This window comes from Mus caroli, unplaced genomic scaffold (genome assembly GCF_978045245.1).
Source record: "Mus caroli unplaced genomic scaffold, Mus_caroli_1 scaffold_11, whole genome shotgun sequence".
NCBI classification, from domain to species: domain Eukaryota; kingdom Metazoa; phylum Chordata; class Mammalia; order Rodentia; family Muridae; genus Mus; species Mus caroli.
The window spans coordinates 112885185-112912081 of record NW_028227266.1 but is presented as its reverse complement, the minus strand read 5'-3'; the positions used below and the strand labels follow the sequence as shown (position 1 = coordinate 112912081).

The 26897-nt window shown below is 40.2% G+C and overlaps 1 protein-coding gene and 1 non-coding gene across 6 annotated transcripts in view; one reads left to right on the top strand and one right to left on the bottom strand.

Moving 5' to 3' along the window:
• The window catches only part of LOC147002154 (uncharacterized), an 85077-nt gene that overhangs the window by 36997 nt on the left and 21183 nt on the right, over positions 1-26897 (bottom strand). For 3 of the 5 annotated variants that reach the window (XM_085828143.1, XM_085828142.1, XM_085828141.1), the window contains 9 exons: positions 24009-24079; positions 23151-23175; positions 20575-20688; positions 17221-17285; positions 16513-16537; positions 13452-13565; positions 11084-11154; positions 10509-10533; positions 5539-5652 (listed from right to left, as the gene is read on the bottom strand). In XM_085828143.1, coding sequence (XP_085684269.1) covers positions 5539-5652; positions 10509-10533; positions 11084-11154; positions 13452-13565; positions 16513-16537; positions 17221-17285; positions 20575-20641 — 481 coding nt within the window. In that variant the 5' untranslated portion in view covers positions 20642-20688; positions 23151-23175; positions 24009-24079. Of the gene's footprint in view, positions 1-5538; positions 5653-10508; positions 10534-11083; positions 11155-13451; positions 13566-16512; positions 16538-17220; positions 17286-20574; positions 20689-23150; positions 23176-24008; positions 24080-26387; positions 26451-26897 lie in introns of those variants that run through there. The other 2 variants (XM_085828139.1, XM_085828140.1) reach the window with 1 other exon arrangement.
• Positions 7170-7301, top strand: LOC147002155 (small nucleolar RNA SNORA17). The gene has a single exon (XR_015044588.1). It is a non-coding gene; the product is annotated as a small nucleolar RNA SNORA17 (small nucleolar RNA).

The following is a 26897-nucleotide window of genomic DNA, read 5'->3' as shown; positions in this document are numbered from 1 at the left end:
TTCAGGTGACAGCAGATGCTGGCGAGGATGTGGAGAAAGAGGAACACTCCTCCATTGTTGGTGGGATTGCAAGCTTGTACAACCACTCTGGAAATCAGTCTGGCGGTTCCTCAGAAAATTGGACATAGTACTACCGGAGGATCCAGCAATACCTCTCCTGGGCATATATCCAGAAGATGTCCCAACCGGTAAAAAGGACACATGCTCCACTATGTTCATAGCAGCCCTATTTATAAAAGCCAGAAGCTGGAAAGAACCCAGATGTCCCTCAACAGAGGAATGGATACAGAAATTATGGTACATTTACACAATGGAGTACTACTCAGCTATTAAAAAGAATGAATTTATGAAATTCCTAGCCAAATGGATGGACCTGGAGGGCATCATCTTGAGTGAAGCAACACAATCACAAAAGAACTCACACAATATTTATTCATTGATAAGTGGATATTAGCCCAAAACTTAGGATACCCAAGATATAAGATACAATTTGATAAACGCATGAAACTCAAGAAGAATGAAGACCAAAATGTGGACAATATACCCCTTCTTAGAATTGGGAACAAAACACCCATGGAAGGAGTTACAGAGACAAAGTTTGGAGCTGTGATGAAAGGATGGACCATCTAGAGACTGCCGTATCCAGGGATCCATCCCATAATCAGCTTCTAAACGCTGACACCATTGCATACACTAGCAAGATTTTGCTGAAAGGACCCAAATATAGCTGTCTCTTGTGAAACTATGCCGGGGCCTAGCAAACACAGGAGTGGATGCTCACAGTCAGCTATTGGATGTATCACAGGGCTCCCAATGGAGAAGCTAGAGAAAGTTCCCAAGGAGCTGAAGGGATCTACAACACTATAATTGGAACAACATGATGAACTAACCAGTACCCCGGAGCTCTTGTCTCTAGCTGCATATGTATCGAAAGATGGCCTAGTCGGCCATCACTGGAAAGAGAGGCCCATTGGACTTGCAAACTTTATATGCCCCAATATAGGGGAATGCCAGGGCCAAAAGAATGGGAATGGGTGGGTAGGGAAGTGGGGGGCGCTATGGGGGACTTTTGGGATAGCATTGGAAATGTAATTGAGGAAAATATGTAATAAAAATATTAAAAATCAAAAAAAAAAAGAAATGCCTCTGCCTAGTCCCCCAGCAGTTTAGGATTACAAATATGAATAGCTCTGACCAGCTTTTTTATGTGTGTGAGGAGTTTCCAACTGAGCTCTCCTGCTTTCCCAGCAATTGCTCTTCCCCACAGAGCCCTTAACTTACCCTGAAGCTAATCTTATAAAGCTATTAGAAAGGGTGTGCTGATTTTGCTTGCAAATCTTTTAAATGGAATCACTATATATGGCTTGTAAATATGTAAATGATAGTTTAATATTTTGATGATACTGTGTATAAATTTTGTGGAAATAAAATGTAAGATATAAATTACAATTTATATATGCACATTTATCTTCAGTTTATATTGTTCCTAGGCCATGCAGTACACATATAAGCTTTGTAGAGTTGACAAAAATTTCAAAAGAAAGTCCAAATATAACACATTTAAATGGGGATTTTTCCCCCACAAGGTCAATGTGAAGAACATATACTTTAATTTGACTTCATTTACAGCAGGCTAGAATGGCGGATATATCTCAGTGGGATTTCTGTCCTCCCATGGAAAAGAGGGGTTTTGTACATGAGATGCTGCCTTGACCACAGTTACTGGTGGAGACAGAGTGAAGCACTGAAACAAATTTGGGACCAGATACTGCTCCAATTTGGTTCAAAGCACTGGCGATTTCAATAAGGACTAATGTGCCTGCCCCCTGTCAGTCACTCCCTGGCCTTCTTCCTTACTATCCATATAGTTTGGAACAACTTTTTCTGGGTTTCTTTTTCTTCTAATGTGTATAGTCTTGCTCTGTGTATGAGACTTCTGGATGGCATATTGAGCTCAACTCTGTCTTTGCTGTTGACAATAGCCGTACCATAACTAATCACCAGGATCCCCTTAGCTTTGTCCACCAGATAAGGGATAAATTGGTAAGAGGTGAAAGCCTTTATTTCTGGGTATACTGTCCCTAAGAAGGTTTCTATCCTCTATTTTCTTCGTGGTCTCATCTGCCCAGTGAGTTTGGTGAGAAAGACGTAACACAGAAAGAAAAGATCTCTCCGTGTGAGGGTGTGGGCATGCCAGAGGGTTAAGCTATATTCTATGGACAATGTATTCTTTTATGCAGTATCAAGAACAAGGTAATTTGTGGGAAGACACCTCCAAGACTCTATGGATAGTCTAGTACAGATTGTAGAACCACTATGGCACTTGGAACATGGAGAAGCATCTGTAGAAGGATAAAGGCAAGGAACTGTATGGAGGACAATTGAGGTGTATGAGGTTAGAGGGGAGGGGGCATGGGGCTCTGTAGGACCTACTACATACAAGCAGGAGGCCCTGTGTTTGCAGTGACTAACACAGTGCATTAACCCTACTAATACTGCCTATCCCAGTGGAGCCAAACACACCTAAATGATGAGAGGATGCAGGAGAAGCTGACATACTTGTGATGAGCAAAGGCCTTGAGCATAATGAAGAAGCTTCAGGGAAGACACTTGCAGAAAACAAATTTCTGAGATTATGAACTTATTCCCCTAAAAATGGCAAGATGGGTAAGCCTGCAACAAGGGAAAGACACAAATATTGACAGCATGGAGGACAGACACAGCCCTATTACCAGAGAGGTGCTAAGAGAACTGATGTCCAAACACCTATGCTATGGTTCATTAGTCTTGGGAATAGGTGTAATTTACTAGAACTCCAAAGCCCATGTTCTGAATCTTGGAGGCAAGAGTTGTCCATCTGAATGACAGCTCATCAGCTGTCAACTAATGAGATCTGAGTCCTCCAGGCATGGCCTTGGGGTTTATTTTGATTAGATTAACTCAGGTTGGGAAGACCTGTTTCCTATAGGTACAATCATTTTCTTGGATGGAATCCTGGGCCATATAAGAGGAAGAAAAGTCAACAAAGGACATTCACTCATTTTCCTTTGCCTCTAAGGTTTGGCTGCAATATCACTCTCCCTTATTTTCTGCATCCATCTGCTACTTCCTAATTATGGGCTCCAAACTCAATTTTCATGGCAAAGTCAACTTTCTGTTGCTAAAGATGTGTCTTAACTAGGGGTTCTATTGCTATGAAGGGACACCACAACCATGGCAACTCTTATAAGCAAAACACGTCATTGGGGCTGGCTTACACAGTGGGTTTTTTTTTTTTTTTTTAAGAGTACTTTATCACTACTTCTGGGAAAGTCAGCCCAACAAAATTTCCAAGGAGAGTTATAATAAAGTATTGGAGAGATCAGGAATTCAAGGCCCATACCTAAGCATAATAAAAGCAATTTACTGCAAACCAACAGCCAATATCAAATTAAATGGAGACATATTTAAAGCAATCCCACTGAAATCGGGGACAAGACAAGGATGCCCACTCTCCCTATATCTATTCAATATAGTACTCAAAGTGTTAGCTAGAACAATAAGACAACAAAAAGATCAAGGGGATACAAATTGGCAAAGAAGAAATAAAGGTATCACTATTTGCAGATGATATGATATGATATATAAGGGATCCCAAATACTCTACCAGAGAAATTCTCCAGCTGATAAACAGCTTCAGCAAAGTGGCCAGATATAAAATTAACTCAAATAAATCAGTAGCCTTCCTTTATACAAATAATAAACAGGCTGAGAAAGAAATTAGGGAAACAAGTCCCTTCACAATAGCCACAAATAATATAAAATATTTTGGGGTAACTCTAACGAAGCAAGTGAAAGACCTGTATGACAATAACTTCAAGTCTCTCAAGAAAGAAATTGAAAAAGATCTCAGAAAATGGAGAGATCTCCCAAGCTCATAGATTGGCAGGATTAACATAGTAGAAATGGCCATCCCACCAAAGTCAATCTATAAGTTCAATGCAGTCCCCATCAAAATCCCAACACAATTCTTCAAAGACATGGAAAGAGCAATTCTCAAATTCATCTGGATAGGCAAAAAAAAAAAAAAAAAAAAGAATAATGAAAACAAATCTTAACAATAAAAGAACAGCTGGTAGAATCACCATCCCTGACCTCAAGCTTTACTACAGAGCAAAAGTGATAAAAACTGCATAGTATTGGTACAGAGACAAACATGTTGATCAATGGAATAGAATTGAAGACCCAGAAATAAAACCACACACTTACAGACACTTGATCTTTGACAAAGAAGCCAAAAATATACAATGGAAAAAAGAAAGCATCTTCAATAAATGGTTCTGGTTTAACTGTCTGTCTGTCTGTCTGTCTGTCTAAAAATGAAAATAGACCCATGCACAAAGCTCAAGTCCAGGTGGATCAAGGACCTCAAAATAAAACCAGATATACTGTATCTAATAGAACAGAAAGTGGGAAAGACCCTTGAACTCTTGGAATAGGGGGAAATTTCATAAACAGAACTCCAATGGCTCATGATCTAAGATTAAGAATTGATAAATAGCAAGATGACCCCTGTTGTTAAATTAGGCAAGGCTGAAAGAAGCTGAGGAGAAGGGTGATCCTGTAGGAGGATGAGCAGTCTTAATTAATCTGGACTCCTGAGATCTCTCAAACCCTGGACCACCAAACAGACAGCATACTCCAGCTGATATGAGGCCACCAACACACATACATACAATAGAGGACTTCCGGGTCTGTGTTCATTCAGAGATGATATACCTAACCCTCAAGAGGCTGGAGACCCCATGGAGTTTAGAGATCGGGTGGAGTGGGAGTGGGGACATCCACATGGAGGCACAGGGGTGGGGTGGGGAGGAAGTATGGGATGTGGAACAGTCGGAGGGTGGACAGGGAATAAACTATGGAGTGTAAAAATAATTAATTAAAAAAAAACCAAACTAACAAGAGTCCCACACTTGGGTGTTAGGCATGGCAGAGGAAGGAAGGTCTAAGTGTTCCAGGAAATACAGCCTCTAAATAACAGAGCCAGAAGCACAGCGCACTCAACCTTGCCACTGTTAACTAATATACATTTCAAAGAGAAAATGCCCAGAAACTTCACATATTTCTCTGTCCTTAATGATCTTTCCCACTCCCTTTGTCTCCCAAACACAAGTTGTAAGGTGACTACTCCTAGGGCTGTCCCTCAGTGGACCTGACGAGGAATGCCTTTATCTAATTCAAAATTCATCCTCATTCTTGAGGCTTTCCACATCTGTGTCATCCATGCCTGGAACAGACTGGCTGACATGCAGCTCAGTCATTCACATCTACTGCAGGAGAAGCCAGGAGTAGTCGTACAAGGTAAGTCTCAGCTTTCCTCTGGTTTGCCATTAGTTAATGAAAAGCAAAGATGACAGTTAACTGCATCTTTAAATTCCGTGTTTGTATTTCTACTGATGAGCTAGATAAATTAACAATATTCACATATTAAAAACTACAGCAAAACTTTTACAAAGAGTTATGTAATTAAACAGAAGTCGTGAATTCCCACAGTACCTTTTGTTGTAACGGGTGCTGTTTTTTTGGAGGTGCCAGGGAGGACTTCAGGTCTTCTCAGTTTAATGGGGGCCACAACTCGCCTTCGAGAAAATTTCTTTAAGATTGCAGAAACTGGGAATACATTCATAGGAAGAGTTATGCCAGCTTCATGGTGAACAAACAGAGGAAACTGAGAAGAATTGAGTGTACATTTGATCATATTTCTCTTTAGGTAAGTCACTGTAATTAGAATGGCGCTGCAGGAAGATCACTGAATTTAGTGTACAATGTACTGTACATCACATAACTATGTAGATAAAGTCTACTATGTACCACATGATGTTGTAGGTAAAGTCTAAACTAATTCAGGTGCATCAACAGAGAAAGAGGCACAACCTGATTACATGTTGTTGGTATAGTGCTGGATAGGCAGCATTCAAATCCCATTTAGAGCATCACAACACAGAGACATACATTCCTGCATTCCCTCTGTGATCACATCGTTGTGCCAGTAAACTTGAAGTTTCATAAAGACCCACAGGAACCTTTCTGGTGTACAAGATAAGCATATAGTGCTAAATCACAGTGAAAAGCACACGACTGCACATGTGCTCTGTGGTGGTGTGGAAGGTGAGGATAGTCCCACTAGACAGCAAGGATGAATCCTGAGCAGGAAGTGACTGACTTATGACAGTGCCAGTGGCTGTTTGCTGGAAGTGACTGTGACATCCACAGTGCCAGTGGCTGTGTGCTTTACAAATTTTTGCCTATCCAGATTATTTGACAGCTTATGCAGAATACATTATATCACTGTAGTTTGGAAGGTAAGGAGAATACATCTCCTCTGGTTTTTCAATGCCTGGGCACTGTGTAAGTTTTAGCCATGATGCTCTGGCCATACTCCCTGACAGAAATAAACAAAGAAATAGATACTCTGCCTTTGATTTCTGACTCAAGATATGAATTTCCAAGTTGTAGAAAGGCTCTGAACCAGCAAATAAAATAGATCCTTTCTCCAGTGTCTTCTGCCTGTCAGGTTCCTCTCAGCCAGTGACCATCAAATACCCACACCAAGAGGCAATTTATGCTTGCATGTCTTCTGTGATGCCTCAGACTCCAAGTCATTCTAAATCAAGTTGTCACGTGAAGGTTGGACAAAGAAAGCTGGTCAAACTTGTATAAACGCTCAACATGAGTTGACATGAGATGTGTACGTGGCTACACAAGGAATGAATGTCCATTGGGTCTGCTTATTGTTTCTTCAACAAATTTTTAATAAAATATTTTCTTAATGGAGAACTCCATAAAATCTATTTTGTTCCTATTTATTCCCACCCTACATCCCAACTCCTCCTGGTTCCATTTCTATCTCTCCACTCCTTACCTACTTCAAGTCCTTTTCATTTTATTTTAATAACCTACCAATTTCAGTTAGTGCAAATCATATATTCATGGGCATGTGTCTATCCAGGAATTTGATCATCCAACCAAGGGGAAGATTAGTTTCTACAAACTCTCCTTCCATCAAGAGACCTTTTGGGGCCATGTTGTTGTTGTTGTTATCATTAGACATTGCTATTGATGATGATGACAACGATGATGAAGAAAAAGGCCTCTAGGCTAGGCAGGCTTAAAATTCATTATGAAAAAAGGAAGATGGAGGCACTGCTGATGTGACTGCTATGTCACACGTGTGTCACTGGGTGGCAGAGAAGAGAGAAGCTATGTCTATACTCAGTGTTTTGACTTATGAACATGTGAATGATTAGTAGTCTAACATTCACTGAAAACGTGAGCCTGAGACAAGCATCCTTCTAGTGCCAGCACCACTGCTCAGGCCCAGACAGAACTCCCTGTGGGACTGTGGGCCTGGGCTGGTGTGAGCCCGAGATAGATGACCTTCAAATTGGCCACTCAGGCAGCTGGGCAAGAACAAGCTGGTGATGAGCACCAGACCAGTGCCATGAAGCCTGGACAGGGAGCTAATCTCAGTGCCATTACACACAAGTGGGACATACACTCTAGGGACCACTCATGAAATGATCCCAGACAGTGGCACTGGGCACCACTAAGAGAGCTAGTTAGTAGTGGAGAAGTGGAAGAGAACGAGAAACAGAAGGATGAGTGCACAATGAAAAGAGGCTGAACCAGAGACTTGATGGTAGTGAGGATCAGCCTGATGTGAGTAGTCAGAGATGCTACCTGGGAACATGGTGGGGTCCTGGTCCATGCTGCCACCTTGGACCTGCAGTATCAGGGATCTGTTACCACCAAAAGCCAGGCAAATGTCTCTGGTGTGGGTCACTGCCCGGGGACATGTTGATGGCTGAAGACTGTGAACCACTGCTGCGGACAGGAGCATTAGAGAGCTGGCTCTACTCATCTCCTATATAGTGGTGTGGATGAGGGAGAGATACCCTTCCTCCCTCTCCCTCCTTACCATCTATGGCAGGTGGGAGAGCTGGCCCTGGGGTCATGAAAGCAGAAGATCTATCCCTGCCCCTACATTTGCTGCAGCACTTGGGAGAGCAGATCATGTACCTTGCCTGGACAGTACAGTAGAGCTGGCCCTGCATGAGGGGCTTGCACGTAAGACAGCCTGGAACGTGTGAATGCAGGAGAGCCAGCCCTGCTCTCTTGTCTGATGGACTGTGGTGTAGAAAGAGGAGAGATGCCACCCTCCCCCCTCTCTGCTCCTCTGCCATCTATAGCAGGTGGGAAAGATGCCCAAACCCCGGGTCATGACAGTGGGAGAACTGACCATGTCCCTCACTAACTGCAACACTTGGGAGAGGGGGTTTTGTACCTTGCCTGGGCAACAGAATAGAGCTAGCTCTGGTTGCAGGGTTTTCTGGTGAGCTGTCCCTGGGTGTGGGAGAGTGAGAGAGCTGGGAGGCTGAACAGATTAGTGACCTGCCAGGCCTTCAGGATTTTTAATTGGCTCAACCCAACATCTAACCCATCAATGACCTTCTGAGGTGTGTGAAAGGTCTGGCACTATACATAGAAAACATCAGGATCTCCATGACACTTGGCAACAATAGATTATCCCAGAGGATACCCAGTATGTTCCAGTACTGGAACCTCAGATAGAGTATCAGAAGCCAGGAGCATGTATCAGATCAACAAGCCATTACAATGATTATTTTAAGCAAAGAAGTATAGACAAATGGTATACTGTGGGACACACTGACACCCTACAACTCCCACAATATTTTTTCTTTGTTGGGTGTTAGAGCACGAGTGGAGGGAAGGTACAAGGGGAGGAGGAGATAAGTAAGATTTGGGTGTATGATGTGAAGTTCATAAAGAACCAATAACAAAATTGAGAGAGAGAGAAAAAGAGAGAGAGAGAGAGAGAGAGAGAGAGAGAGAGAGAGAGAACCTTGAACTTAACTTCCCTACATCCAAAACTCTAAACCAAGGATTGCAAATTGTGCCATCATGGATTCATTATATGTAATATTTGGGATGAATCTCAGGGGTTTGGATATGATAGGTATGAACTAAGCCAATGAAGCTACCTGTTCTAACCCATAATAGATCCTCTTAACCCATCACCTTACTGGTGAAAGCGTGAGCAAGCAGACATACGAACGTGGACAAGAGGATATCTGGTGACACTCTTCTCTGATGACTATGTAAACCCATGGAGAGGAAAATAGAAAAGGAAACATGGAATTTAACTACCCATGACAAAGTATCATTGATGTTCAGAGTCTAGTTCTCCTTTAAATGTATATCGCTGGATGCTCATATAGGACCTTCACAAAGTCAAGGAAGACAATATTGTGGCTTGAAGGGGAGAGGTTCAGAAGCTCTTCTCATACCTAGTTAAGAACTTATTGATAGTTTATGGCTTTTGTCTGAGAGGGGGCAGTTTTAATTAAAGATATTGCCCCTGAAGGTCAACGCATGTGTCAATGGATGCCCCTATACATGTTTAGCATAAATTGGTCTAGAAAGGTTTTTTAAGGATATGCATTTATGAAAAATTGAAAAGGGAGAGCGAGTATGTGTAGAGAGTTATAAGGGATAAATATGATAAAACATATTGCATTTTCTTATCAAAATTAATGAAATTATATTAACAATCAAATACAAAATAAAAAATGAAATGTATTGCTGGAATAATGATCCAGCATAGATCAAGCAAATGAAGACTGAAGTTCTTAGTGGACACTGCTCCTAAACTGTGTGGCTCTTTGTGCCTATTCTGATGTTATCTAGTCTGCTAAAGCATTTCTCCAGAGCTTACTGGAGTGAGCCACGACTATGAGAATCCCACTTGGGACATAGCCACCCCCACTTTTCCATGTATAGCATTTAATTTCCAGGCTCTGTCACCTGAAAAGCAGCGTGTGTTTTTCTACATTTCAGAGCTGTGCCTGTTGGCTGTCTGCTGAGTGACACACTACCATGGGCTTCTGACCTCTGCAGCAGCCAGGGTAGAGTTTCAAAGCCCTATCAATTTGTCTTATGGCAAGGCAGATGCCAGAAGATGGAACTTTTCTTGATGGGATAATAAGTGTCTCTTGAGATGTATAGCTAAGCAGTCTCAGAATCATCTCTGAACTCTGGTTTATTCATCTATGACGGAATACAAGCCCATAGTCTGGCCTTGCATGGCCCTGATGAAGTTTGAGCACAGTCTTGTAGCTAAGCTGTATTATAATTTCTTTATTTATAAATTTTTGACTAGAAAGTGGTCTGGATAATTGGGGTCTTTTTCTTGGGAAAAAAGATGTAGACATGCCTTGGTGAACAAAGTCCCCTTTTAAAATAAAGGAATCACTATTGAACACAGAAACCACAGACACATGGCCATTATTTATGACTTAGAATGCTGCTTCCTTTAAAAAAACACAACAACAACAACAACATCATCAGTAAGCAGCTTAGATCACAGTTTTCCATCACACAAAAGACAAAGTATTACACAATTACCATCTAAAATGTGTTTTAGAGAGTGATTCCATAATACATACCACATCTTCGTTTTTTCGATGTTATCTGCAATTGAAAATGGAATATTTTAAAGCTTAGATCCTGTTAAGTAGTGCCTGCTAAAATCTTTGGTCTTTCCATTGATAATTTCTAGTTGCAGTCAATATAGAAAGGTGCAGTCAAGTGGAGATTATGTTAATGGATCCATTATTTAGTGATGTAACAGAAGAGCTGGAGCTCTGTACTTCTTGGAAAAGACCTTTCACATGTTTTTTTCATGCTTCGAAGGCAGAGTCTGGCCTCTATGGAAAATTCCCTAAACTATATCGCATACCATCTGTGAAAACTTGTATTTTCCATTAAGAAGTTTTCTCTTTCTGTGACCTATGTTAGAAATAATTTAAGTGTATGCTCCAGGGTTTGATGTGTTGAAAGAAAGCTCCATGTGCCCAGGATGTGCATATTAAGTGCTCAGCCAGTGAGATCTTTAAAACTTGAGAAGCTTTAAAAAGTCATATACCTGATCAGTGTCAGGATTCAATTGTGATACCCACTGAACCATAAGGGGACCATTAAAGTAAGTTTTCTAGATGAGAGAAAGGAAAGGCCTTCTTACCTCCGACATTTTCACTGGTCCTTTCCCCTTGTCCACTGGCAAAGTTGCACCATCAGAACATTCATCTACCACTAGGGGACAAGAAGTGAACAGTACTGCTTATTGTTTACACTGGGCTTTACTTGATGTGGGTAAAAGTGTAGGAATTTAGTTCATGTTACTAAACCTGATGAACAATATGGTTCTGCTGCTGCTGGACTGTTTGCTCATACGGCGAGTTAAACAGAGGGAAGACCTAAAGACAAACGAGGATGCAGCTGTCCATGTGGAAAAGGTCGTATTCAGATGCCATACTAAGACTTAACAGCTTTTCCTGTCATATTGTATCTGAGAAGGGTTCTGTTCAGTTCTCTCCCAGTGATCTTGTCAGTCTCATGAGCTTTGTGAGGGAGAGACATTTAGTGAATACAAAAAGACCTAGTTATCCCAGGGCTGAGGATGGGGACATGGCTGGGGTTAGGCCACACTGTCTGGACAGTGTGTTCTAGTACACAGCATCAACAATAAGGTAACAGGAAACTGGATCACAGGACAACATGGCAATTACCAAAGAGAAGAAAGTGGCTAGAGAAGGATGGGGCCAAGAAGTAATAAGAGGAAAGACTGAAAAGGGAGGGAGGTAGAAGCAGAATCCTGTGTCTCAGACACACATGGTTCACAATCTGTTGATAGACAATGTTCATTAAGCCGATAAGCATTACTGAAATTTGGTACCAAACCAATCTGCATACTGAGAGAATCCAGGAGAAGCACATATCCTGAGGGGGTTAGGCTATAAGCCTACTGAAAAACTATAGTGAACCCATTTTGAGGAAAAAGACTTCTTAGATTATCACCACATGTACGCATGGGTCAGACCATGCCAAGAGGGAGACACTCAAGAAGTGACAGCACACAGACAGGCACATCCTGTGGTCAGATAGGGGCCTGGAGAGCTGAATCCCAGGAGTCAATGTCCTTTATTTTGAGGGACATAGGTAGTAATGTAAGGGAACTCTTGAATCCACCCTGTGCATCTTGGAGGATGAACCTAGAATACCTCAGAAAGCAACAAAGATGGGTCAGAATACAGATATTTTCTCTCCCATGAAGTCGCAGGCTCCAAGATAGATGTCTACCTCTAACTTCCTTTGACTCAATCACTTAGTATGCTAGTCAAATTAAGGAGTATACGCTGTTCCAAGCTAAAGATATACATACCAAGAAGACACTACTCTGATAAAAACAAGGGACTACGGGGACAGAATTTGCTTTTTTTTGCATCATTAGGACCATAGTAGAAGTGGTCATTAGTGTGCACAGAACGCTATCCACCAGCAGAGAGATTGGCTCTACCATAGAATAAAACCACAAAATGACCATAAATGTTTGTGGGCACTTGTGACCATTAATCTCACTATTCAAGCTGACAAGATCCAGATACCCAAACACCTCTACAGGACGTTATCTTGAGGTGATAAACTGAGGTAGCAAACTGTGCCATTGTTAGTGTCACTGTTCTCTGGGCTGAGAGATCCATGACTGTCCAAGAAGGTGAGCTGGACATGAACACGCTGTTTCTTTCCTCCTGTTACACTGAATCTCTGCCTGAAACTCCTGCAACTATGGTTCTCAGCAAGTATGCACTCCATACTCAATCTACTGTGCCGAAACAGACATTCCTTTTTACTACCAACTGGGAAAGTGCCTTTGGCACAGCTTCCATGGAGAGCTACTAACCACAGTGGCAGCCAGGCTTGGCCATTTGGCAAGAACTGACATAGACTGAAAGACTGCCTTCAAATGATAGAGCCAGAAGCCAAGAATACACAACCTGACAGGGATCACCTTGATGCCATTGAAAGAAAAGAAACCCTTCTATTCCTCCTGCCATTTCCCTGTTTCTACTGTTCTTTCCCATTTCCTTAAGCCTCCCAAGCACAGGGTGTAACACATCACTCCAGGGACCCACGGCCAAGGGGTCAGACTAGAAATGCTGTGATCTAATTCCAAGTCTGTCTTCATTCTTGACAATTTTGATAATCACAGGGTCACTCTTGAGACTGTTGAGATTAAATCCATCTAGATTTCAGGTTTCTGTGAACAGGTAACAGAGAGGGTGGCTCAACTGTTCCTGTCTGCAGCAGTTGAAGTGACAGTGACACAGACAGGACTGAGCTCATTTTTCCTCTCTTTCTCATTACTTAATGAGAACAAACAGTGTGTCTTATATCCATTTTTAAATTCTGTGGTTGAATCTCAACTAATGAAATATGCAAATTAACAATATGTACATAGAAAAGTACTAATATATTCACAGTTTTACATGTATCATAACAGTATGCTCTATAACTATGAAACATGATTCAGTCTTTCATTTCCACTGTACCTTCTAGGTCGTCTTGTGGTTTGCCTTCACAATGTTTATTTATAAAGTCACATTCCTGAGCATCAACTGGGAGAAGACTGCCGCTCCGGCGCTTATTTCTCAGAAACATAAACCCTGGGAATGCATTCACAGAGACAATGATGTCAGCTTCATTGTAGAAAAACAGAGGAAATCAGCAATGGTTTTGTGTTTGTATGTTCCATGTCATGACCATTCTTCAAGCACCATCATCAGACCTACAGTGGTATTTTGGGAAGATCACAGAGTGCATTATACACACCAGCATGCATTACACTGATGGTGTAGGTAAGTCAAAACTTCATGTCAGTGTGACAATGTACAGAGAAGAGAACCAGTGCTCTCTTATGTTAGTGCTGTACGTGGTAAACAGAATCCATATCACTCTTAGGGCAATATAAACAAAGTGAAATTTATATGCTCATTCACTCCTGTGTGGTTTTCACTAGGATGTTTAATATTTGACTCCCTATGAGGCTTCATTGCAAAATATATGAGTGCAAAGTACATATGCACTATAATATGTATATATATAATATAGAATATAATTTATATAGTATATTTTGTTCATATATATAAGGAAATTTATATAGTATATTTTATTTATCTTTAGTGTAATTTATGCTCTCTCTCATTTCTGAGTTGTGTTCACTATGATGTTATACATAGTTATACATCCTATGACAATTCTCAGTTAAAAGGATATGCATATGCAAGTATATATTGATTTGTGGTGTCTGTTAAATGATAGAAGAGCCAGCTACATATGAATAAATCTAGGTAGTATGAGGTTCCAGCTGGTTACTGGTACACAAGTGTACACACACACACACACACACACACACACACACACACACACACACTCACACACAATTATACAAGCTAGCCCTCAAGGAAAAAACACTGCTATATGACAGAAGAATGAGTTGCATATGAGTACATCTAGGTAGGGTGAGGTTTTAATTGGTTACTCATTTACAAGTGTGTATCTACAGACACTCTAGAATAAGCCAGCCCTCAAAGAAGCACTTATATTATAAAATTGTCTTGTGGTGTCTGTTAAATGAAAGAAGAGTCATCTAAATATGAATGAATCTAGGTAGGGTGAGGTTTCAGTTACTTACAAATGGAAATAGAGAATGTATCTTTTTTCATGTAAGGTAAATATATTTATTTCTATCTAGCTTTCCATACATTTGTATACTTTATACATATTCCATGTGGGACAGTACAGAAAATTGTTAAAAGAGTTTGATACTCATTTTGTATATTATGAAGCAAGGAAGGATTAAGCTTTGATGACTCAAGTCTTGTGATTCCAATTCTTTTTTTTTAATGTATTTATCTTCCCTGTTTACCTAAGAAGCTATAGGAGGGCCCTAGCTTAGTAGAAATATGTGGTCGTCCTCTAAGAACCTCAACCTGACTGGTGCCTCTCAGTGAGTGATTTGTTGATCAGGTGACCACATTGAGATATTTTCTAAAACCTGCTCAGTTTCAATGTTACTCAAGACCAAGTTGTCACATGATGGTTGGGATGAATAGAAACTTCCTTTCAATTAGCCAAACCTGGACATGTCCTCAACATGAACTGACACAAACAGCAGCCTTGTGCATTGGTAATATAATAGGTGATGTGTGTTCATTCACTTTGTAGGTGACATCTTCATTGCCCATCTATGTGGCCTTTCTTAGTTTCTGCTTAGATATTGGTACTGACTCCAGTGCAGTGAGACTGCACCATTCCTGGTCATGCCTCCCTCACCAGTCTGACCTTCTCTGTTTTCTAATTTTTTGGGGGAGAAAGGTGTCTATTCTAGTATAGCATGTAATTCAGTCTACAGAAAAGAATGTTCTTGAACTTGTGTTTCTCTTTCCTTCACTTTACTAGGATAAGTATTAATAGAATTGAGCCATCTTGGGCAGGTTTTATACAGAATTAGGATACAAACTTTGGGTCCTGACATGTTAAATAGGTCCTGAGACAACTGGGCTGAAGCTCCAGTCCATATTAGTACGATAGCTCCTTTTAATCAAACCACAGCATACCAAAGTACTGAAACTGTAGTTGCATTATGCAGAAAACACTTGAAATAATATTGAGTTTCATGCTTCACTGCCAAAAATATGTATCTACTCAGTATTAACACTCAGAATGTGGAGACTGACTATCACTCAGAGATAAAACTCTTGGAGCATAGAGTGTACCTGACTGTTAAAGGTATATTCCCTTTGGGTGTGGTAGTGTAATCCCTTAATAAGTACCAGCACTCAATAGGCAAAGGCAGGTGGAGCTGTATGAGATGTGGGCCAGAAACTTACACACACACACACACACACACACACACACACACACCACACCACACCTGCCTCATGAACTAAAGTTTCCTACATTCCCTAAAGAATGAGTTAGCATGATCAATCTCTAGGTGGTGACTAGAGTTTTATTTGACCATGTGCCTAAAATGGTTTGTACTTTGTCCATGCTAATAAGGTCTATCCCTTAAGCCTTTCTCTTGACCTTATTAGAATGAACCATGGGAAACTCAGTTGGGACACATCTGCACTACATTTCTGTTCTCATGCACTGTGTTTCATTTTTAGGCCCTGTCACCTGAAAATAAGTATGTGTGCTTCTATACCTTTCAAAACTGACTGTCTGCTGCCTGGTAAATGACACAGTCTAAGACTTCTCCTCACTATAGCAGTCAGGATAGTACTTGAGATCTTTATAAATTTGATATCTTGCAGGAAAATCCTAAAAGTAGTAACTCTTTCATAGGGATTATTGTACCTTGATGAGCTCAATGACCACAGATATCTCCATAAGTTTTTTTCTTCTCCTTTTTTGTAAAAACATTCTCTCTCTGTCTCTGTCTCTGTCTCTGTCTCTGTCTCTCTCTCTTACACACACACACACACACACACACACAGGAACCAAAATTTTAATTATCAGTTACCATCTTAGATCACAGTGTTGCATCAGACAAAACACAACTACTGTTTACAACAATTCTTATTTTAGTAATTCCACAATACGTACTATGTCTGCTTCTTTTAGAAGCGACCTGCAATTGAGAAGGAAAAATACATTATATTCCACGATCATGCAGGGTAATATATGCAAATGGTTTTGATATATGTGTTGTAATTGCAGTAAGGATGAAAAATCACAGTCAAGTGATGACTATATTAATGGATACATTATTTGTGGTTGCCATAAATTATATAGAGCGTTGTACTTGTGACAAAACCTGTATCTTTCATACTTTTTCTGATTCATAGGTAGATCAAACAAACATGTCTGGCCTCTAGAGGGTCCCAAAACCTATATCACATATGAAAACTTGTATTTTCAGTAATCCATATTCTATTTCTACTGCCCAGGGTTTAGAGCTAACTTGAGTACATGACCCGACGTTTGGTGCATAAGAAACTTATGGTATCTAGCGTGTGGGTGGAGAGTGCTCAGTTCATGTATTCTTTCAAACATGAGGAGTAGGATAAACTGGAGAAACCCACTTGAAAGTGATTAGCCTCATAATTCAGGACATAACATTGCAGCACATTGTGATGTATTGAACTAAGACCAAGTTGGTACAGTTCCTCCATTCCATCCTCTTCCTAAGTAAATGCTCTCATACCTATGATGCTTCTGGCTAGTGTCATGACTCAAATGTGATACCCACTGAAACAAAAGGGAACCACTGAGATGACCTTTCTACCTTACAGGAAGGAAAGTCCATCTTACCTTAACCCTCCGCAGTGGTGACTTTTCCTCGTCCTCTTCTGAAGTTGTAGCGTCACCACATTTAGCTGACAGTAGGGGAACACAGAGTAACTGTCAGCTCATGGCACTGCTTATTTACTTGATGTGGGTAAAAGTGAGTGGACTTAGTATATGTAACTAAATAGAGGAAACGAGGTGGTTGGGATAAAGCTGGACTGTTTTCTCGGAAGGTAAGTAGAGGCAAAGAAAGGATTTGGGGAGAAATTGTTGGGAACAAGCAAAAGAAACGTGCCCCAAGCACTGTCATTTTTTTCAGAAGATAATGATTTTTCTATACCACAACACCCATTTTTAATCCTTTGTACTCCAAAACGCAAGGGCTGTTTCTAACTACAGAGTAACAAGTGGATTTGATTGGTTATACTGTAAAACCTATATTCTGTATCAGTTTACATAAGGAAAGCCTTTATCCCTAAATCCTTATTGGTAGAAAAGGTAACAATAACTAAACACAGAAGCTCTTCATTTGCAACCTCAAATACTCTGATATTCTGGCTTTGGGGTCACAGTTCAACTCACAAGTCTGTTCTGTGTCCCTGATCAATGTATAGCAGCTTGATTACAAAAAGTATTTGTCATCAGCCATTGACCTGGTTTTTGAGTTGTGATGGATCTAAGCAGACCCTATAGTAAAATGAGGAACAGAATTTGCTCTCTAGGAAATGATAATCTAAAGCAACTTAAAAGCATCTGTTACATAATGTAACAATGAAATAAATCTTTCAAAAGCTTTTTTTAATATTTCTTATATTTGGGAGGCTCAGTAACTGTCTGTCCATCCAGCAGAGGTGAACCTTTTGTACCCAGTTCTTTCAGTAAACCATATAGGTTCTGGGCTCAAATTCCTGTCTTCAGTCTTTACAGCAAGTACCTTACTGGTCCCACAAAACAAATCTTATGATAAAAATCAGAGATAACAGTTACTGAGATGACTTTTGAGCACAGGATAATCACTATTCCCTCTTCAGCCTCTGCTGGCCACCAGCAGTCCTTTACCTTTGTTCATAGAGTAAACGTCTAACCCAGATGGCGTACGGACACTGCCTTTCCTGGCATGCTTTCCTTGAGAAAGGTTCTTTTCTGTTCTCTTCCAGTGCTCTTGTCAGTCTCATGAGCTTTGTGAAGAAGAAACATTTAGAGAATAGGGAAAGACCTAAAATATACCTCGGGCCAAGACTGGAGACATGGCTAGGAGTTAGGCCACACTGTGTGGACAAATTTTGCAGCATCAGCAATAATGCAACAGTGGAAAAGGATCACAGATGCTTCCATGGTTGGCAGACATATAGACCAGAGTCAACATGGCAACCAGGAAAAATGAGAAGTGGCTGGAGAAGGATGAGGTAAGAGGTAATAAGAGGGAAGTCCGAAAAGGTGGGACTAGAAGCTGAATCCTGTATCTCTGACTCAGGGTTCAGAAGCAGATAGGCAATATGCAGATACAGTCTATAAAAGAAGGCCAAAACCAACTGTGAAATGGGAGAATACAAAAAAAGTAAACATACTTCTGAGGAGCCTAGGATGTGAACCTACAAAAAAAGTTATAGTGAAACTACTAAGAGGACAGACATCCCTTAGATTTTAATCTCATCTCCCCAGAAAAGATGGGACAGGTCAGACCATGTTAAGAATGAAAGACTTGAGTAGTGACAGCAGAGAGGAAAGAAATATCCTATGGCAAGACGGGTTCCTGAAGAAATGATCTGCAAGAGTCAGCATCTTTTATCCTGAGGGACATGGGCAGTATGTTAGGAGAACACTTAAACCCAGCCTCTGCATCTTGGAGGCGAAACCAAGGATGCCACTTGAAACCCTAAGAACAGGCCAGTTGTATACCTTTTCTCCTGCATTAAGTCAAAGGGTCCTAGATGAATGTCGGCCTCTAATCTCCCTTGACTCAGTCACTTTATATGCTAGTCAAATTGAGGAGTTTAGGCTGCTACAAGCTAAAGACATACATTAGGTCTTTGTCAGGGCACTGCTAGTGTTTCAGGGAGGTTATGGCAGAGAACATTATTAGCTATTTGGCAGTCTAATTTGTAGCTGTCCTTTAAAGTGGGGCTAAATGGTCACATGGGTACCATGAATGAATTACTACTACAAAAAAAATACCCAAAAGACCACAGGAACAGGATCTAAATCCTACATCTTCGGGATCACAATGAAGGTCTTTATCTATAGGTCATTTGAGTGCACAGGAGAGGATTATATCTCACCATCAATACTGGTTTACCCTAAGCTAAAAACCCAAAGAGACCTTAAGAGTTTGTATGTGGTGACATTTTATCTTAGTTGGATCTTATCTGAATCTTCTCTCAGTTGGATAAGATGGAGATCTCCTGGTTATGCCTGTGGAACTTTATCTTGTGGTGATAAACTGAGGCAGCAAACTGGGCCACTGTTAGTGCCACCATTCTTCGGGCTGAGATCCATGACTGTCCAAGAAGGTGAGCTGGATATGAGCACTCTGTTTCTTTCCTCCTGTTACACTGAATCTCTGCCTGAAACTCCTGCAACTATGGTTCTCAGCAAGTATGCACTCCATACTCAATCTACTGTGCTGAAACAGACATTCCTTTTTACTACCAACTGGGAAAGTGCCTTTGGCACAGCTTCCATGGAGAGCTATTAACCACAGGGGCAGCCAGGCTCGGTCATTTGGCAAGAACTGACATAGGCTGAAAAGTGCTAAGTGTGAAAGACTGCCTTCAAATCACAGAGCCAGAAGCCAAGAATACACAACCTGGCAGTGGTCACCTTGATGCCATTGAAAGAAAAAGTATCCCACAGAAACCTCCTACCCTTCCTGCCATTTCCCTGTTTCTACTGGTCTTTCCCATTCTGTTAAGCCTCCCAAGCATAGGGTGTAACAAATCACTCCAGGGACCCACTGCCAAGGGGTCAGACCAGAAATGCTGTGATCCAATTCCTAGTCTATCTTCATTCTTGACACTTTTGATAATCACAGGGTCACTCTTGAGATGGGTGACATTCAATCCATCCACATTTCAGGTGTCTGTGAACAGGTAATAGAGAGGGTGGCTCAACTGTTCCTGTCTGCAGCAGATGAAGTGACAGTGACACAGACAGGACTGAGCTCATTTTTCCTCTCTCCTTACATAATGAGAACAAGTGGCACATTTGAAATCCGTTTTTAAATTCTGTGGTTGAATTTAACCTAGTGAAGTATGCAAATTAACATCATGTACAGAAGAAAATGTATCTAAGCTGGTCATCTTTGTTTTTCTTGTATCATACCTTATGATCTACAACAACTAGATATAATGTAATAAAATTATTCTATTTCCTCTGTACCTTTTGTTTCATTTTGTTGTTTTTGTATAGATGATGACGTTGGGGCTTGATGTTCTTCAGCCTCCATGGGAACAACAGGATCTTGGTGATGGATATTTCTTATGATTCTAAATACTTGGAATGCATCAACAACAAAGACAAGTTATGTTAGCTTCATGGCAAAAACAAACAAACATACAATCAGTAACCAAACCGAAAACCCAGCAAAAACCCATTAATGAGTTTATGTTTTTACGTTCTGTCTCGTGACCATTCCTCAGGCACCATCATCAGAGTTACAGTGGAGCTTTTGAAAGATCACTCAGTCACTGTGCAAACCAGCATGCATTACACTGATGGTTAGGTAAGTCATAACTTCATGTCAGTGTGACAATGTACAGAGAAAAGCACCAGGTCTCTGTTATGTTTACTACAATGCTATATATTTGATACCGTATTAATCTTAGTTCAAAACAAAATTGTATATGGATATACAATTACACATACACACACACACAAACACACACACACAGGGCTAGCCCTCAAGGAAAAGCACATAGAATTGCTTTGTAGTGTCTATTAAATGACAGAAGACTTATCTACATATGAATGCATCTAGGGAGCATGAGGTTTCAGTTGGTTTCACATGGGCAACAGAGAACTTATTTAATGTCCCTATTTACCTAAGAAGCTATATGTGGTCTTTCTCTAAGAACTTCAACCTGACTGGTGCCTCTCAGTGAGTGATTTGTTGATCAGATGAACCCATTGAGATATTTTTCTAAAAACTGCTCACTTTCAAAGTTACTCAAGACCAAGTTGTCACATGATGGTTAGGCTGAATAGAAATTTCCTTTCAGTTAGCCAAGCCTGGACATGTCCTCAACATGAACTGACAAGAACAGCAGCCTGGGGCATTGGTAATATAATAGGCAGTGTGTGTTCACATCACGTTGTAGGTGACATCCTCAGTGCACATCTGTATGGCCTTTCTTAGTTTCTGCTTAGATATTGGTACTGACTCCAGGGCAGTGAGAGGGCACCATACCTGGTCATGCCTCTGTCACCAGTCTGACCTTCTCTGTTTTTTTTATTTTTTTTTTCCGGAAAGGTGTCTATTCTAGTCTAGCATGTAATTCACTCTACAGAAAAGAATGAACTTGAACTTGTGTTTCTCCTTCCTTCACTTCCCTAGGATAAGTATTAATAGGATGAAGCTATCCTGAGAACATTTTATATAGAACTAGGATACAGACTTTGGGTCCTGGACATTCTAAGCATGTTCTGACACTGACACAACTGGGCTAGTTCATATTCTCACACTAGTTTCCCTTAATCAAACCACAGTGTAGCAAAGTGCTAACACTATAGATAAACTATGCAGAAAACACTTGAAATAATGATATTGAGTCATGTGTTTCGCTGCTGAATATATCTTCTCAGTATTCACACTTAAAATGTGGAGACTGACCAGTACTGAGAGGAAAGTCTCTTGGAGCATAGAATGTACCTCAACTTCTGTATGTGTATTCCATGGAAGTGATAGTTTACTCCTGTAGTCAGCGGCAGATGGAACTATGTGAGTTCCAGGCCATAAAAAGAGAGAGAGAGAGAGAGAGAGAGAGAGAGAGAGAGAGAGAGAGAGAGTTTCAGGAGAGTCATGGATACACAGTAACCCTTCTCAAAAAGAGAAACAAACAAAGAAACAAATAAAACCAAAACAAAATAGCCTATATATTTGTTTAAAAATTAGATAGCAAAGATCAGTACCTAGGTGGTGACCAGAGTTCTTAGTGAATACTTTGCCTTAGCTGTTTTGTTCTTTGTGTTCATGCTAAATATTGTCAATCCTTTTAAGCTTTTCACCAGGTTTTACTAGAAGGAACCAAGCAAGTCTAGCACGACCTCAGTTCATATACATATAGCCAATTTCAATGTAGCACAGAATCAGTAATCTGCATAAAAAATGGGCTTTTCTTTCATCCTTGTTAATGTCTGTAGGCAGGTGAATTACACTGCCCAGGTCTTCTGAGCACTGTGGTAGTCACAGCAGTCTTTGGGATTCCTGTAGCTTTGAGTTATTACAGGCTGATGCTAGAAAACTGGAAATTCTTCACTGTTTTTATTTTGTATGCCCTCTGTTGTGTTAAATCTAATGCTGCACTGCATATCTAAAGATCTCTGTCACTTACTCTGAATCTTGGTTTATTCATCTGCCTAGAAAAATGCAAATCAAGCTACCAAATGTGACTGTGGCAAACTTTAAACACATAAGTAAATTGTCTATTCTGATTTTTTTCCAAAACTTTTACCCTGTAAATTGAGTTGAATAACTTGGATATCTGTGTAGATATGATAGGTTTAGATGCAGCCTCGTGCACAAAACACCAAACTAAAGAGATCACAGCTGGAAGCAACAGCTGTACACACAGGACTACAATTTCTCACTGAAGGCATCACTTTTTTTTTATAACAAACATCTGATCTTTCAATCAATACAAGCTGATTTGCTCACTGTGGTACAACCAGACAAAAGACAACCAGTATTAACACAATTCATATCTAACACATGTCTTCAGCGACTTCAGGATACATACTGTTCCGGCGTTTTCTGGAGCCCACCTGTAACATACAGGAAAGAAAACGCTTAAGAGACTTAGATGATGCTGAATCCTGTTTGTACAACTCTTTGGTCCACCTCTTGACAGGACATAATTGTACCAAGTCTGGCGAGCTAATCTAATCTCTTACTAATCTACTGACTCTTACTGCCTATTAGAGACTCAGGGGAAATGTTCCCTATTAGTATATTACGTGATACTGACACAGAATACCTCAAGATGCCTACTTTGTGACAAAAACTAGAGTGTTTCCCATATTTACTGACTAAATGCCACATCAGGAAACCTTATCCATTGGCTTCTACTGAAGGATAGCTGAGTTACATTACAATATGGTGAAGCTAACACCTATTTAGTGATACTAACCCCTTTTGTGAAGCACTCCAATAATTTGCATGCATCCTTATGTCTTAAGTTCTTGGCACCTGAACATGCCATGCTAGAACATTAGATGCTTCCCCTACATCCATCTTGGGGGAGCATAATCAGATTCAACCTAAACCACAGGTGCCATAAAAAGAGTAAATGCTCATATAAACATTGAAGTCTACATGAATGATATGCCTGCCACCTTCTGAGTGAAATTTACATACTGGTATCGAAGGCAGAATATTATTGTCCAGAAGACAGTCTGCCCTGCCTCAAAGTCACTACCTGATACAGTTCTATTAAATCACCGATCTGATATAATTACATTTCCTTTTCTTCCTAAATAAAATATTTAATACATGAAACATTTAATCAACTTTACTTTTTCAAGTGTGCTATAGACATAAACACATGCGGGAACCATTAAAGTAATTTTCTCTTATATAAAGGAAGAGGGCATCTTACAGTCAGTGAGGATTTTGTACGAGGATGGTCATCAGTTGAGAAGGGTGTGTCAGTACATTCTTGAGGTAAAACTAGAGGGACAGAAAGGAACTGTCAGCTCATGGCACCATTTATTTACACAAGCAATTCTGACATCGATAAAAGTGTACTGAATCAGTACATGTGATTAGATTTACTTAGGCTACTACTGGGCTGTCTTTCTTAATGGTGAGTATAGGCAAAGATTAGAAAACTAAAAAAGTTTTTTTTTCCCTTTTGCTTTTTTGAGGATGGAAATATAAAGCAACATAAGAGTCTATGTTTTAATCTGTAACTACCTAGCGCATGCATTCAGATTGGGAGGGAGCACATCTGAGGGCAACTGTTGGTATCTAGTTTCTGCCTTCCATGATTTGGGGCTCTGGGGTTAGAATCAGAATATCAAGTGCAATGACAAGCACCTATACTATCAAGACATCTCATTCTCCTCATTAAAATAAATGTCACGATGAAACCACATATGATCATCATTCCTTTAAGCATTGTGAAGCCCAAAAGGACTGAAGAATCTCTTCATCACATCTCACAAGCATATTTCAACCTCCATCAGTTGACACATTCTAATTCTGCATTCATCAGGAAGAACACAGAATTTGAGCTTTTTAACACATACATTTTACTGGGGAAGTGAACTTAGTATAAGGGACATGATGTAACTATATTGATCCATTCATCCTTTGACATTCACTGATTTACTGACTCCTGGAAAACAATAATAAGTACCCTGTGCTTTGTTTCTCCTTTTGTGCTCCTGTGCTTTGTAGCATCCAGATGAAAAAGAACAGTGATAAGGAAGAGGAGTGTCTGGATCCTGCTGGCCTTTCAAGTCCTTTAACTCAGCTCCATGTGAGAGATGCTCCAAGGGTAAAGGGGCTCTAAAAACCGGGTAGATATTCTGAGTACTTATGTGTCCCTCTCCCAGGGTGTGTGGCTCCCAAGGTCTCTGCACTTTTGAGGGTAACATTCTTATTTCCACCAGATGTCAATTAAAGATCTCCCTATTTGTAGTTGGCTTTAGGCCAGGTGTGAGGATAAGGATCCCAGTCCTAAGCATCTGTGAGCTGAGAAGAAGTGCTGGTACTTCCTTGCAATGACTAGGCTGAAATGTGACTGATGTAGCAGTATCTGTCCTGTGATAAAGTGACCGTGGATTTGATGTCATAAAGTAGATAATGCCCAGGACTTCTGCAGAATTGAGACACCCTGACATGTCACTGGAAACCTACCATCTTGGTTAATTAGCTTTTCACAAATATGAACCTCCTTATATTTAGGTTTTGCCCAATTCATCAACAAAGCCATAGCTCTCTGAAGGAGTGTCAGGATAAATAAACCACATCACATGTGAAAACAGCAGTAAGAGTTAATACAGCTTTTCAGCACCATGTTTCTACACGCACAGAAGAACCATTACCTCTGCATACTATTCTTTTTGTTCACCATATAGGAACACTATGCTCACGGATTACTGTAAATAGTTACTGACTCTCTAGTTAGTTCACCAGTCTAATTCATCTGATTCTCTACTTCATTTGTTGAAATAGTGATCAGTCATTCAGAACAAAATAATCAACTTATTGGGTGATACCTCACTCCAAAGAGATGTGGGTCACAATGTTACCTATTTGTGACGTCTACAATTCAGGATAAATCATAAATTATGGATTTAAATTATTCAATAGGAGTAGGTACACACTCTAAACCGTCACATATGTAGAAAAGACATACCTACATTTTAGTGAATAAATACACCTAGTAAGAAAATGACAGGTAATATTTGTTAAAAATGAAATAGGCACACATTGTAGTGGGAGATTTATCTTATAATTTATCCCCACCACTGTGAAGCCAATCCAATTTTCTGAGGGTAATAATTTCAAAACAGAGAACCTTAGTTATTTCTCGGTATGTTTATGATATAGTGTTACAGTATTTATATGCAGGAATGTCTATGAAGCACAATCTTGAGGGAGGAAATACAGACATATATAGACACATATGTACATACAAACACATTAAACTCTAAGGTCAAAATATTTTGTAGACTAAAATATAATATATAATAAAACATAATTCTAGAGCCAGGCGTGGTGGCACATACCTTTAGTCCCAGCACTCGGTAGGCTGAGGCAGGCGTATATCTGAATTTGATGCCAGCCTGGTCTACAAAGTGAGTTCCAGGATAGGCAGTGCTACACAGAGAAACCCTGTCTCAAAAATTACATAAAATAAAACATAATTCTAATAATACAGCAGTTATAAGAATTTACACAAAATATTTTGAGAAATATTAACCAGTCTAGTTGAAGCAAAAGCACTAATTGGCTAGTAATATCATACCTTTGGTACCACAACAGTTTCCCATTATACTCAGATTCGAACACTACTATCGCTCTGTAGTTATAGTCGTGTTGTACTATGAGGAAATCTCAAAGTATACTGGCACTCAGCACTCAGGCCTGAACATAACTAGGTACGGGTCAGCCATAAGTCACAGAGTCTGCATAGTGAACTCATAATCATACCATGACACCCAACATCTGCTACTTAGGCAAGTCTGCTCATACAAGTTCAGGACTACAGTGTGGGTTATTATAAATACCAATGTTCTTGAGCTAAGAACGATCAACTACAAAGTTATTTTTCTCTCATCTGCTTACATGGTTCTAAAGAACCCTGTTTAAATGCCTACTTCACAAAGGTCTTTTCCGATCTCTTTCTCACACATCAAAATGTGAGCTGTCAGCTACTGCTCCAGTGCCATTTTTGCCTGGCTGCTGCCTTGCTACCTTATATGATGGCCATGGATTCTAACTCCCTGAAACTTTAAACTCTAAGTTAAATATTTTC